Below are 15,962 nucleotides of genomic sequence, written 5' to 3' on the forward strand. Positions count from 1 at the left end.
TTGCTCTGAAGATAAGGCCTTTGGGAAAGGCTAGTTGTATGACTTATGGAACCAGAGCAGGCAAGAATACCATAAAACCATGGTACTGATACTTCAAAGGTGATGAAAAAGTGGCTACTTGTCATTTTACTCATTTTTTTCAATAATGTGGTTTCTGAAAGCTGTTGCTGCATTTACCTTTATGTATAGAACATGATCTAACAAAGTATCAGTTGAAACTACAGAATCACAGTGAAACTTAGGTCATCTAGCATCTGTCAGCAGAAGAACTGAAGGTTGTCTTCTCTTTTCTGGAATCATCTGGTCCGAAGTGTGTGTTATTCTAAAATAAATTGGGAACTGTAATTAGGAGCTAATTGGAAACATGGAAACACTTCAATAGAAGAAAAATGTAGTCATTAAAAAAATACAGATCTATGCAAATTGTGCTGAAGCAGAGAAGTGGTCACTAAGGCCCAGTCCTATTTAACCCCTTGCCCCTACCATTGAGCTCTCAGCCTTTCGTTTTGCAGTTTCACATCTAGGGGTAGTATGTTCCGATTTTTGTGATTGTTGGTTGACCATCGGGTGGATGTTAGGCCGGCAGGCCAGATCTTAGACAGCTTCATTTTGCCTCGTGTCTACATCTGTGGGACAATTCTGGTGTGAATGTTGTAGAATAACAATGTAGTTGGGCCAGATTTGGGCCACATCCCTTACCTCTACTCACTTTACAGTGTGTAGGCCAGATCTGGGCTGAGGACTTAGCTGTGTACCCGGCTAGAACAAATCAAGGACTTCAACTTCATGTCACCAAAGAATTTTGGGTGGGGGATAAAAAATAATTGTCATATCCCCCGTCTTTGAAGGCATAAGATGTCCTAAATGTAACTAAAGCCTGGCAGTGAGGTTGCTGAACTTTACCCTACACTGCTGTCAGACTGTCAGGATCACCTACAGAGCAGCGCTAGTAGCCTGTTTATTTGAGGGTCCCATTTCATAGGGGAAGATTTTAACAACTACCCCTTGTAACTCAGTTCTAAGAGACAAGGTGACACTCAAAAACAAGGGTAGAGGTAAAAATAAGACATGGGATTTGGCCAAAGTATGATTTGACATCTGGATAAGCACAACATTGATCAGCCAATTTGAACTCCATTCAAGTTTGTTGTAATGAGCTGCATTTGCAGTGGCAATCTAGATTTTGGGACAGCAGCAGCACATCCATCAGACAACAGGCTGCATTCAGCAAACATTACAAGGCAGCAGCTGCAAAGACCACAAGAATGTTAAGCGAATGTCACTTTTGCCGTCCCAGCAACTTTTAGGATTCAACAATGAACATTCATGAGCGCAGTTACCATGCAGGCAGTAAATAACAGTGTTCACATGACGCAACGGATGCACGTTCTGCTTGTGTGGAACCCTTTTTTCTTCCCCCAGTACACATAGTTTCAGTCTGAAGGTGGGAATCACCCGGTGTGAAACACGCAGAGGCGTTGTTGAATGTGGAAACTCCTTAATAGCACTGGTTCAGTACAATTGCAATGACTGGCCTTGTTGTCCCTGAATAGGACAAAGTGGAAGGTCAGGCATTGGTGAGGCACAAAATCTGCCATCTGGGAACGAAACGTGCTGTTGAAATAAAATGCCACTTGCACCTACACCAACAGTGGAGGAGAGACACAATAAGGTTCTCTCTTCCCGTGTCCAAGGCTTTGTAGACAAACAGCAAGGGAAGATCTTTATGGGTTCAAGAGTGAAGATGTTATTCAATACAGTTCAATTCAACTTTATTGTCTTTATACAATACAGGGTAGTACAGTATAACGAAACACTATTGGGTTACCTTTCCAGTGCAGTAGTAAAAGATGCCTAGTAAACGGTGCAAAGACAAAAGACAGTAAAAGACAGACAAAATGTGCATAGTCAGTAGGTACAGGTGTCGAATGTAGACAAGATGTGCATAGGCAAGTGTTATAGGTGTATTGGATGTATAGACAGTGCATAGCCAGATATTCAAGTGTATCAGGTTATGATGTATTAGGTTATGATGTAAAAGCAGCAGTTTGGCAAAAAATTTAATTTACAGTTTCCCAAATATACAAACTTTGAGAAGTTTTTTTTCCCAATGTTTAACACTGAAATTAGAAGGCTAATGTAGCTATCAAGTAATATATAACAAATTGCTTTCACCAAATGCAAACAGACCGAAGTATACAAACAATTTAAGCTTCATATGTAATAGATATTACTGTATATTGTTCAGTGTCAGAAAACATGTAAGCAAGTCTATTTGAGATGACTTGACAACCCATCACAGTTTGATGCTAGTGTAGGCAGGTAGTTTTTGATAACTGATAAGGGATAAACGTCCATTACCCATTAGCTATATTAGCCTCATTAGAGCTTTCATTAGGCCTGGGATTGTGGAAAAACCCAAATACAGCCTGAAACTTTGAAACTTTGTCAGAGCCTGAGCAGAAGTTTCCTGCTCCACTTTAAGCGATGTCGGGTGCTAGTGTGTATGATTCAAGCTGGAACGGAAATTCAAGTAAGAAGGTAACGTCACTCTCAGAAGATTAGCATAACAAATTCAGAGAGGCAGTGTGGTACTAGTGCAGACAACAGGCAGCACTGTGCGAAGTTCAGTACTGTTTCTGCATTAGCTTAAAAAAAGAATTAAAAAGCTACTTAAGGAGGATGAGGACCTATCCGAGCAGGTGAGCAGTGAGAAACTGACTTTACTTATCTGGCTAGCATTACTTTAAAGTATATTAACTGTCATGATTACATCACATTTAAAAGCTTTCACCACTTTTTATTTTATCACTGACAAGCCACCTTGTTTATTTTAGTGTAACATATAAATATCAAATAAGAGTAAGAAATAAAAAAAAAATGATGATAAAAAGATTCTAGATAAAGTTATTTTGCATGAAGACTGCTGTGTGTGTAGCAGGAGAAAGACAGTTGAAGGTGGACTGGTCTCTTTTACCTCTCAGTCTGAAAACAGGTCCCACTTCGGTCCTGAATATTTCAGAATATTTCTGATGTATTCCACATTTTATTTTAAATAATGTGCCTAAGTAAAAAAGTGCCCTTTGTACCGTAATATATTTTAAAATATACCCTTCATAGAAAGCAGAGATGCAAATTCCAGACACCAGGCATGCCTGTAAAATGATTGACTACATTTTGGAACACTGTAAATAAGATTTTTCCAAGACCGTTCCATTCTATTCCAAAGTACGTTTTCCTTTGTGTTGCATAATGTACATCTGAGCGTCATCTGCATCATTATTTATGAAAAAGGTTCTGTGTTACTCTGTTACCCCCTCTAAACCCTTTGCAATATGGAAACAGGCAGCCCCTCCTTGGGGTCTTGAAACTGATACATGTAGTGATGTATGTTTTTCCAAGGAAAAGATGTAAGGTATTCTGGAGTGTTTACAGGAAGCCTTGTATGCAGTGGAGTGGAGGGGGTCTTTGGACTCAGCTGCTTATAAACCCTCTTCTATACCCCTACAGCTCTGAATCCTGCTTTTTACTTTCCGCCGCATGCATTAATAAATGCTCCTGAACATGCTCGTAAATACTCCACGCTCCCCTGCAACCTGTCCAGTTTCCTTCATGGATCATCATTCATCCGATGAGGAAGAGTTCGATGTACTGTACGTGTACATGCCCATTTACCTTCAACATCTGGAGCGTGTGTTTATGTTAGTGTCAGAGGGGAGGGCAGATGGATGAGGCATCTTCATCAAAGCTCCATATTAACAGATTGTCATGGAGTGCTAATAGGTTGGGGAAGAAGGCTGAGTTAAGTCTGGCTTCTCATGCTGTGATGTGATGATGTTTTGTTCAGGGATATCAGTACATTAACTTATGGTAGTGCTCGATTTCCCGGGTGCTTGTCCTTAGTTTGTCCTGGAGCAAGCTGGATCCGGAACTGGGTACTTCCCAGATTGGAGATATGGAGTATATATATATATATATATATATATATATATACGTATAGATGGTGGATGTCTGTAGATTGATCCTGTAAAACTGTAGTTATACTTGCTATGTGAGGTTATATCCCTCCAAAAAAGATGGTTCTTTATCTTCACAGAACCCTTTGCATGATTAAACCATTCTTGGCATCATGAAAAGGTTTATGTATATGGTTCTGTACAAAGGTTCTGTAAAAAGTAAAGCAAAGTAAAAAGGTACTATATAGAACCATATACAGCACATTCTCAATCCTTCTGAAGAACCTTCTCATGATGCAAAGAAACTTTTAATCATACAAAAGGTCCTGCGAGTGTTCAGGGTTCCATGTCAAACCATTTTTGTTGCTAAAGAATGCTTATAGGAGAATCTTTTATTAACCCTTGTGTGGTGTTGGGGTTTGGGGTTGGGACCCATAATTTCAACCTCAGATTTCTTGGCCTTTGCTTATTTTCGGTGAAAAGATTTGGGGTGAACCTGAACCTGTGGGGAATGTGTGGAGTGTGGAGGTGCTATGTCCTTCACTCTGTTCTCCTTAGTTAATGTTTCTATACAGAACTATTTTCTTGACTAAAGAACCATTGAACCATTTTATTTAAGAGTGTACTGGAAACAAATTCCTTTTTTTTTCTGTTATTTCCCGTTTGAGTACCTTGGCGTACATTGGCTTTTCCATCAGGCTGCACATCAGCATGTGCAGATATCTATCCCTGAGTGTTCTTGAACCCCATTTAAAGATACAGCACTCATCCTGGACCCTTTCCCTCAATATGTTCGTGTTGTCCCTTCTCTGACACTTCTGATCCCTAATCAGCTAATTACCAAGCCCCACTTGAGCTGAAGTGGGTATATTAGAGCAGGAGAAACTAAAAGGTGCAGGGCAGAGTAGGGAACAACTGGCTTATGGATTGCATTAGATGCTGAACTCTGTCTAATTTCGTAAGGGATATATAGGGGATTTTATCCACTCCAGAAGCAGAAGATCTGATTGGAAACAGCAAGAGAAACAGAGCATCAAGCTTGCCGTCCTTTGGGCCACAAAGATTCCCCCCTCAGCTTGCCCCTCAGCATCTATATGGAACATGTTGTATACATCCTGCACCATCTCAGAATGATTACGCTTGGATTTTGTGCTCTATTGTTCATCACTCAAGATTACTTTTTGGCCCGGAGTTCCAAGATGTTTGTTTTACTGCAAAGCCTTTCACAAGGCAACTTGTGCAAAAACTCTTCAGACACTTTTTGTTTCCATTTTGGAAAGAAAAGACAATTTGGATGTTGGCAAAGAACTCAACAAAACATGTTTTAGCATCACTTATGCCAAGTTTGGTCTTGGAAGAATCGTTAATCGTTCATGTTTGCTAATAGCGGCTGTCGACTGAAGGTCCAATAGTACTTCCCATACATTACTGCCTTTTCTGTTGTTTGTGCCCATTGAATTGTTTGGCTCCATTTGTCATGGATCTCTGGTGCAAGGAATGAGTTGTATCTGTCTTTGTGTTTTAATATCCGTTATATAACCAGTAATAATCATGTTCCACGTGTGGATACAGGTGGGCACCTGTAGCTGGGGGGTTTATGGGTGCCGGAGGACCAGTCAGACTCCAACTGTTAGATGGACTGCCAGGATGCAGATAGGGAGGAGGTGGTATGGCGAGTCCGGTCATGTTCTTTTGTGTCTCTCTGACTGATGTTTTGTTTTGGTGCCATTGCTTCACCGTTCATCATGAGCAACAGCCCTGTTGTGTAAGAGGCCAAAAACGAGCACCCCAACTCCACAGCCAAGGCTTTGTGTTCTCGCCGAAAGAAATCATCCGACATTCTGTCAAAAGTGTCTCTTGCAAAATGCGTTCCAAGACTTTCCCGTAAACCAATGACGCACTGGGTGATGTAGCCCACAGGTGAAGGAAATTATTGGTTGTCCTGCTTCTCCGCTGGTATAAAAATAGCTGTGCCCCACATTACAACTTGGCAAGAGTTAAACGGCAAAGATGTGAGACCTTGGACTAAAGTAGCAAAGCGTCTCCAGGATCAATTTGTGTTTGATGAGATATGGAACAAAAAAGCTGAGAAGTTTGACAGATACTGGCCATAAATGGAAACACTCTTGCTGTGCTTGAGAGGTCACTAATTTGTGTGGGACCTTTCTCCTGATGCTTTTCCTGGACTGGGTAGACCTCACCCTCTGGAGCCTTCAGCTTTAATGGCTCCGTAGCCTTCCTGTTCCCACACGTGTTTGTTATTCCAGCCTGCTCCAGTGGAATCTTGTTGTGTCCGGACTACAAATAGACCTCCTGTTTCTGCGCTCATAGTCACCTATAGGAAGCTCGGGATTGTTCCCAGATGAAATGGAGTTGTTGAGGGATGAAGGGGGTTTGGCCAGAGGAACCATGGTTTGAGTTTAGAGGTGAAGAGGTGCTTCTAGTCTGCTGGTTGTTTTGGGGTACACTCTAAATAGAGGGGCATAGAGCCCAGCCTCTTCGCATGTTGATCACAGGGATATAACAGTCTTAATTATAAACAGAAAGCTGCATCTTTTTTGACTGAATGTTCTTGCCAGTCTAGCCAGGCATAATTAAAAGCTCTCTTTTTTGTCAAAGTACTGTTGTGGATACTGAGACAGACTTCTTTGTTTAGAACATGTGACTTTTTCTTGCAAATCTTCTAACAGCTGTACTAATGCTTTTATTTGTAAAAATGTGCTTACATTGGCCCTCCGCTTAATTAAAAACATCTCATTGTGTCTACCTTCGCTCTCCATTTCCATATAGGAGCACTTTGTAGTCCTACAGTTATAAACTGTCATCCATCTGTTTCTCTACATACTTTATTAGCCCCCTAGTTCCTGGTGGTGGTGTGTTGGTGTATGTTGCACTGGTACGAGTGGAGTATATGTTTTGGCAACGTATGCTGCCATCCAGACGACGTCTTTTTCAGGGAAGTCCTTGATTATTTCAGCAAGATGACTTTAAACCATATTCTTTATATATTACAACAACTCCGTATTAAAAGAGTCCGGGTGCTAAACTGACCTGCCTGCAGTCCAGACCTGCCACCCCCTGGTAACAATTGGCACATTATGAAATGAAAAATATGACAAATGAGCCCCTGAACTGTCAAGTAGCTGAAATTCTATATCAAACAAAAATGGAAAAACATTTCACTTTCAAAACTACAGCAGTGTCTCCTCAGTTCTCAAACACAGCGTTGTTAAAAGAAGAAACACAGTGGTAAACATTCCCAACTTTTTCGGAACGTGTTTTTGGCATCAAATTCAAAATGGGCACATATTTTTCAAAAAATCAATAAAATTCCTCAGTTTCAACATTTGAGATGTTGTCTTTGTAATATTTTATTACAAAATAAAAAATAAAATACATAAAAATATTTTATATTATATTGTTGTATTTGTAATATGTCCCAACTTTTTTGGAAATGGGGTTGTACAAACTCTGAAGTATGAGCTAAGTATTTTGTAAAACATATCAAGTTTCAAGGCATTGCTTTTGCTCTCTCCCCAAAAATTGTCCTTTTTTTTTGTGCTAGCGGAACCATTTGCATTGCATATGACACCTTGGCTGGACGTTTCCAACCAAATAAATGAATGAGGAAACAAAGAACACCAACAAGAAAAGTATTGTTTTGACATTTGCACATAATGAACCAAGCCCCAATCTCTCAGAGCGAATAATATCGATTTCTTCCGGACCAGCCCAATGCTGGAGGTCATTCCTGTCGTTCCGGTCACTGTTCCATACAATTACATTTGCAGTGACCTAAACTTTCCTTGAAAGTACAAAAAAAAAACCTTGACCATCTGTTCACATGAGTAACTGGGGAATTTTGATATATGGTCTTAGATTTCCAGTAATGGATTAATTTGGATAAAGTGCTAATACTAGAAAGACTACTTGCACCACTGTGAATCACCAGGAAATTGTTTCATATAGAATACATACAAAAAAAATCATTTTTTTGAACATTTGTTGTTTTGGTTGCCAGGTAACACCATGCTGCTTCGCGTCCTCCCCTCAGTTTATCCTCTGCAGCCAGAGCCCATCCACCAGCACATCCGGGAACTGGGGGCCATGATGCCTGAGCTTGACCCAGCCAACAGACAGCACCTACTCCGACTGCTCCAAATGATCTCCGAACAACAACCACTGGTAAGTGCATGTGTATGTGGGCGATGGGTTTGGTTTTCTTGTCATTTTGGGAACCATTGTTATCAAAACCTGCATGTGTGAGAACCCACACTGAGGACTGTGGGCCAGGGCTCCTGAAGGAAGTGGCTGTGGGGTCATGGGCCTGACCAGTAAGGTAAGCACTCATATACATGAGCACATGTTTTCTTTTTTACATCTCATCTTAACTTCAGTATTGCAAAAAAAAAAAAAAAAAAAACTTACACCTTACTGTGTCTTTAAGACAGATATATTTAAATGAGCTCTGTTCTGATTGGCTGTGCTGTATTGTGCCTCTTGGCTGAAAGACTGCTTATAATTTCACCATGAATGGGCTGGGCTAAACTACTATAGGCTGCACTAGTGGGTATATGTAAATGAGTTGGGGTTTTTTTTTGTGACACCACAAAAACAATGAATTGAGTTCTGGAGCTTAGCTTCCATATACACCAATCAGGCGTAACATTATGACCACCTCCTTGTTTCTTCGCTCATTGTCCATTTTATCAGCTCCACTTACTGTATAGGTGCACTTTGTAGTTCTATGATTACAGACTGTAGTCCATCTGTTTCTCTGATACTCTGAGCCCCCTTTTACCCTGTTCTTCAGTAGTCAGGACCCCCATGGACCCTCACAGAGTAGGCACCATTTGGATGGTGGATGATTCTCAGCACTGCAGTAACACTGACATGGTGGTGGTGTGTTAGGACTTGTAACATGATGGACTGGTGATACCTTATAAACAGTGTTTATATTGTACATCAAACTCTATTATTTTAATAAATCCAGCTGCATCTTTTGGCAAAAAGTCATTATTTACCTCACGGGACCAGATTTTTGTACATGTGCGTGCAAAAGTAAAAGTGTTGGCACTCATTTTGGGTTCTCTCAGTGGGTGTGGACGTGTGCTGTAATGAGCAGAAAGCAGGTGTGTGTTAAAAGGTCAGGTGTTTTGGGTGGGAGCAACAAAAGGAAAAGTGTAGAAGTCAGCGAGAGAGTGGCCGAACAAGAGAGTGAGAGCCTTTTAATGAGCTGGAACCACAGGAAAATAGGGTCAAACAGGCGGTCATGTAGCTTAGTGAAAGATTGATTGACACATCTGGCGATATCAACTCTGTGGTGTTAAAAATAACAGTGACGGAAAAGTTGAGCAGTCCGAAAAAGCCATTAGTCATCGAAAACCCCTGCCATGCTGAGTGCAAAGGGAGTTGGGGAGAGGAAGGATTGGAACAGATGCAGACTTTTCTATATAGTACTCAACAGAAGTGTGGATTTCCTCATTTTCACTGTTTTCCAGTACTGTCATCATTTTAGAACAGGGGTCGCCAACATGCGGCTCTTTTACTGCCCTGTTGTGACTCCATAGCGGAATTAGATTTTTTATGTATACATAAAATTATCATCCTTTGCAGTAAAACAAGGCTCTGCTGATCATTGAACACAGTTTTAACAAACAGTGGTGTTAATGTAGAACTGCTAATTCACCAATCTAACTCTGAACATTGGCATGCAGACTACTGGTCGCCATAGCAACGCAGATAAGAAACTGGCCTAGCTAGTAGCTAACGAAAAGGCAAAGACCTAAGATGAACATTGATAATTTAGACAAATTGACTTATTTGTATTCATAAGCACTCCGGCTGGTTTCCTGATACATTTAATCTGCAACAAGACATTAAAAGATTGCAAGGTTGAAGTCAGCTTCCCATTGTCCAGCGTCTTGTTTAAATTTTCCTGTTCCACCTTAAATGGCACGGCGGCATTCTGGCACCTCTGGCACTATTTGAGGTGGAACGGGAAAATTTCAGCCTTTAGCATTGAGAGATATTTTACAAGAAACTATTCCAATTTTGCGGAAAAGTTTCCTGCTGGAGATGTGAGAATAGCAGCTATAGCTGAGCTAAAGCTTAAAGCAGAGAAAAGTTCATCCGTGTTTTTGTTTATATTTTTTGCTTGTACTAGTGCACCAGCTCAAATGGAGACATATTTACAGCCAAGCTGGGGTTGGGGAACTGGCCCTATGACCAGAAGGTTGCCGGTTCGATCCCCAGTACCGACAGTCCATGACTGAGGTGTCCTTGAGCAAGACACCCCCAATTGCACCGTGGGCACCGTGGATAGAGCTGCCCACCGCTCCGGGCAAGTGTGCTCACTGCCCCCTAGTGTGTGTGTATTCACTAGTGTGTATGTGGTGTTTCACTTCACATACATGTGGGATAAATACAGAGGTGGAATTTCCCCATTTGTGGGATTAAAAAAGTATAACTTAAGATCTTAAATAAATGGATATAAAAAATATTGGGGCTCCCAAGGTGGTTTGATTTTTACTGAACGGACAAAATGGCTCTTCTTTGGGTTGTGACCCCTCGTTATAGAATAATAGTGAAGACATCAGAACATCAGCACTATGAAATTACACATATGGAATTATGAAGTGACCAAAACAGGGTTAAACATATTAACACTATCCTTTGCTTTAGATTCTTCAGGGTAGCTGTTTTTGTAGTTTTGAGATGCTTTTCCAACAGACTTGAGCATCTCCTTCACTATTTATATTTGTCTTAGAAACATATTTTAAGCATGTAAGCATGACCATGTCTTTAAAGAGACAAGTGAAAATTTGTGAGTTGATGCATCTGTTGTAAAATTGCCTACTCACCTTTCACAGCAGTGTCTAGTAGTATTTGGTGTAGTGTAGTGGGTAACACCTCTGTCTTCTGCGCTGTAGACTGGGGTTCAATTAGAGTCCTTGGGCAAGACTCCTAACACCACCTTCGCCTACCTGTGTAAAAAATGTAAAATTGTATCTGGATAAGAGCGTCAGCCGAATGCCATAAATGTAAAACGTTTACCATTAGAATTCCCAATTTGTTGTGTCTTGAAGGTAGAGGTCCATGTAGTTGAATGAATAATAAGCCTTAGTATGTAATAAACCTCGAACGCTAAGAGGTTGGCATATTTTTGCAAGGTTTCACATCTTTTTGTGGAAACAAAAGCTTTGCAGCAGATTCTCCGACTCTGAAAAATAAGTTATCCTTTTTCACAGTAAGTGTGATTGACCATTTTACTTACAAACTAAAAGCATTTACACAAAATAACCCTCTTAAAATGAATACTGTACTTAGGCTACATTATATGACGTGCAACCCAACATCCTCAACAAAAGAGAATGGCTGATCATGCATGAAACGAATTCCATTATTTTTTCTATTTTGCACCGTCACTTCAGATTTTTTCATTATTTCAAAACTGGCTACAGATGGTTTTAGCGTGTTAGTAGGGACTTTCCTTTCTACTGCTGTCGCTTTGCTATACCCTCCCCATATTTAGTTCAATGTCATGTGATATCCCTCATAGAGGTCAGGAAATGGCTCCAAACAGCCAGTCTTTTCATCTGTTGAACTTGTTTGCGTTGACCAGTGCAGGAGAGCAAAGGGAACTAATTATTTCATTACTGACTAATCATTTCTTATGTTTTTGTCACTTTATTAAAACGAAAGCTTGTCACCCCTAGTCATTTATTTCTGTCCACGGAACAGGAGTCATATAACATCTGCAACTTTTTTCTGAAATCAATTTGTCAGGCAACCTGTTTTGTCATACTTTACAGCTGCTTGGCAATTGAGCTCTTTGATTCTCTTTTGGTGCTTCACGAAATTCCACATTTGAAATGTTAACTTGCCAAATCAACATAAACAGGAATTTGCCCAAACTTAAAAACACATCTAAATGGTCAAGATATAAACAATGATTCAGGCTGGTTTGATGTGAAATGCTTCATTGTAGGGAGACTTATCAAGTCTGAATTGTTTACAGTGGTGGTGATGGGTACCAGATGTCCAAAGCATTTAATGGCATTTAACTGCCCGATGTCTGAGACAATGTTTTATCATAGTTTTGAGAAGGTTTTTGGCCTGAAATGTGATTTTATAATCTAGTCTGGCCTGAGAAATGCATGCAGGGTGATGTACAGCAAAATAGCCCCCAAAGATTTTATTTGTTTGTTTGTTTAATTTTTTTGATTTTCCACTATGTTACCATCATCATTACATGTGAAAACTCAGAAGGCTCATGTAGGTTCAGTTGTGGTTTTCGACAGTAAATAAAATTATTTTTGCGTTGTTTACACTGTGACTTCTAGGTTCTATCACCAAATCTGATGAATCATTTCACCTCACACCACTCTTAATAGTTTTATTTACATCTCATACATTTTATTATGCTGATCAAATTAATAATTCCCCTTTGATAGTGACAGATTTCTTAAAATTAACCAACAGCTCATGTAATTGAAAATGAGCAGTAAACTTCATGTTTGCATGAAATGGTGGTTGGGATAGTGTAGTGGTTAACACCTCTACCTTCTACACTGTAGACTGGGGTTCAATCACTACACTATACCAATAAGAGTCCTTGGGCAAGACTCCTAACATCACCTACCTGTGTAAAATTATCAAATTGTAAGTCGCTCTGGATAAGAGCGTCAGCCAAGTGCCGTAAATGTAAATTGGACTTCGTTCTTCAGTAGCTTCCGATTAGAGAAGCAAGCCAGCTAGAACTTTTTAACGTTTTAACCCAGTTTGATTGAACACATTAATGAACTTGTTACCTTTTTCCAACTGACAGCATAAAGGTATATATTAGTGTAAAGATCAGTGGCTTTCAGATTAATTAGGCATCAGTGATTCCTAATGCTTGAGTGGTACATCTACATAATGCATGCTGGGTATTGTAGTCAGAGAACACTAAATTTTGTGCTGAAACTGAGAGATGCCATGCTCATAACTTTATTACATGGCAAATAACGTATTCACTGTAAGTTATTTAGTTATTTGATTTACTTGTTCATACGTTTATTCATTTAGATGAACAACATTGCCTACATGTGTCCACATCTTTGACTGGAACTCTATTTTTTTCTTTTTCCCTCTAACAATCTGTCACACTTTCGCTGCCGTAAAACCAGAATGACTCATTAAAACTTCCCCTCTTTGATCCTCCTGGCTTATTTTCTTGGATTTCAGTTTGCGCAAGCTTGTGCATCTGCGGATCGCGCAACCGCATCCATTTTCAGCGCTGTTTTCTGATGACGCCTGCATTCCATTCGGGATTCCGATATGGATCGGCATGCTGCTTTTCCTGGACCCTTGGGAGAGCATCCGAGCATTTCCACATACACTTCAGTTAAACTAGGGCACTGCTAGAGCATACAGGGTGAGTCAAAAGTCACAGGACACTGTTTTATTTCACTTTATTTTTTATGCTGCCACAAGCCTCCACGATGAGGGGTTTGCTGCGGAGTTTCTCAGCATACACAATTTGTTTGAGATGACCCCAGAGATAAAAGTCCATAATAAAATAAAAAATAAAATGAAATAAAAATTTTTGACTTTTGACTCACCCTGTACATCTTTCAACATACTGTGTTGAATGAGCAACAGATTATCTTCTCCTTTAATCCTTTACTGCATGAATAGTGCAGTAATTGTGGACAGAAAAAGTTGTGATGTTGTGACTGAAAATGGCAACATTAATGGAAATCATATTTTTATGGGGGTATGTTGCGTTTTTGTTGCCATATGGCAACAGCATGTGACGATGACACTGCAATCTGAATTGCTTCCAGTGAAAGTAAACCAACATGTGCTGAACAACTAACTGTGTAACTAGATGTTTAATGAATACAGAAAAATGGTTCTCAGGGCCGTACCAGGCCTTTCCATGCTGGACTGGTGAGACCAGTTATGTTTTCTTCTTCCATCTGTTATACTGCTAAATCAGAACCAGGAAATACTGAAGAAAACTACACAAATGAGTGGCTAACTGCTAACAGGCTAATAGCCATGCACACACTACCCGCAACCAATGGGTTTGATTCCATCTGTCACTCCAGCTCCAGTCTCTCTGAGTGTGCGCTCATCTTTTTTATCATCTAGTAAGGTGTTATTTGAGCATCTTGTGGGATTTTTGAAGAAATATGTCCTTAAATCACCTTTTAATAAACATTTTGTAATAATCATTACCTTAGAAATGATTAAAGACGGAGTTATGAGCATAAAACTCAGCATAAAACAGGCCTATAAGCATTTAACTGAGGCAGGCAGACAGGGACCGGAACAGCAGGCCAAAAACTTCCAAATATGGATTTTCCGCTCCATGAACAGATAGTATAGGCTATGAAAGAGATCTTTGACAGTGAGTGCACCTGGCCTAGGAGCCGTGAGAAGTGTTGCCCATTCAGCGAAAAACAAGCCTGTCGTTAGTGAGCAAAATAGATAAGAACCGGTAGAAACCGGCCCATCAATCAAAACTAATGAGGAGAGCACCCAACACTTGGCTAAGATGACCTCATGTGCCAGGATAAGGGAATTATATAAAATAGAGGAAACAAGGGTTCCTAAGAAAGCTAGAAAAACAGTTCTATTGATTGGTGATTTCAGGATGTATCAAGAATAGGTGGAGCGATGATCTCACCCTTCTCACCCCAGGGAGGGGTGATGGCTTCGCTCATAAGTGGTATAAATTTATGCTTTTTGTAGTGTCTGTACATTTTGGCTTTCGGCCGCCAACTTGTCACATTGGAACTAATAAAGAGGCCTTTTCTTCCCTTCGAACCGGACCTGCGGCTGAAGTTTGGTTTTTTCATCTGATTTTTTTGCAAGATTGATTTTTCACTTTTCTTTAACTTTTGCAAGAACGCTTTTCCAATTCTTTTACTTTGCTACTCTTTTCAAATTAGAAAACAGATTAAATGAAAAGTAAAACTTTGATTTGATTTTAATTAATTGGTAACGTTTTTTCACATCATTTTCACACTTTGGTCCCGACAATCTGTTAGTGAAACAGCCTGGATTGCAGTGGGTTTAGCCTGTAACAGGATAACTAGATATAATAGCATTAGCATCACCTGCCCCTTATTTTTATTTTTATCTTTCTGTCACATCAGCAGTCATTCAAACTTGTGCTTTCAGATTCGAGTCTTTATCCTCTAAACGGGTCTTTTTAAAGGGTGGAGAGCCCTCTCTGGGTCGGGGATAGGCTCTTGCCTCGAGTGGAGGAGTTTAAGCATCTCGGGGTCTTGTTCACGGAGTGATGGTACAAGGGAGCGGGAGATTGACAGGTGGATTGGTGCTGGGTCAGCAGTGATGCGAGCTCTTTACCGGTCTGTTGTGGTAAAGAAAGAGCTGAGCCATAAGGCAAGGCTCTCGATTTACTGGTCGATCTACGTTCCCACCCTCACCTATGGTCATGAGCTTTGGTTAATGACCGAAAGAATAAGATCGCGAATACAAGCGGCCGAAATGAGTTTCCTCCGCAGGGTGTCTGGACTCTCCCTTAGAGATAGGGTGAGAAGTTCGGTCATCCGGGAGCGACTCGGAGTAGAGCCACTGCTTCTCCATGTTGAGAGGAGTCAGCTGAGGTGGTCCGGGCATCTGGTTAGGATGCCTCCTGGGTGCCTCCCTCGGGAGGTGTCACAGGCAAGTCCACCCGGGAGGAGACCCCGGGGAAGACCCAGGACACGCTGGTGTGACTATATCGCCCAGCTGGCCTGAGAGCGCCTCGGAATCCCCCCCGGGGAGCAAGTGGAAGTGGCTGGGGAAAGGGAGGTCTGGGCCTCATTGCTTAGGATGCTGCCCCCGTGACCTGAACCCCGGAGAAGCGGAAGATGATGGATGGATGGGTCTTTTTAATCTTCGGTTTGCTAGAAGTGGGCCTGTACTGTGGTGGGCCTGTACTGTGGTGGGTCTGTACTGTGGTGCAAGGCACTGTAAACTCACGTTAGTGTAGCCTAGCAGGCCACA

At 40.8% G+C, this 15,962-nt stretch overlaps 1 protein-coding gene across 3 annotated transcripts in view; it reads left to right on the forward strand.

Moving 5' to 3' along the window:
* veph1 (ventricular zone expressed PH domain-containing 1) overlaps positions 1-15,962 on the forward strand; it is a 177,810-nt gene that overhangs the window by 65,716 nt on the left and 96,132 nt on the right. For all 3 annotated transcript variants that reach the window (XM_037539969.1, XM_037539971.1, XM_037539970.1), the window contains exon 5: positions 7,978-8,141. In XM_037539969.1, coding sequence (XP_037395866.1) covers positions 7,978-8,141 — 164 coding nt within the window. The remainder of the gene's footprint in view (positions 1-7,977; positions 8,142-15,962) is intronic.

Source organism: Pygocentrus nattereri, chromosome 7 (genome assembly GCF_015220715.1).
Source record: "Pygocentrus nattereri isolate fPygNat1 chromosome 7, fPygNat1.pri, whole genome shotgun sequence".
Classification (NCBI taxonomy): Eukaryota; Metazoa; Chordata; class Actinopteri; order Characiformes; family Serrasalmidae; genus Pygocentrus; species Pygocentrus nattereri.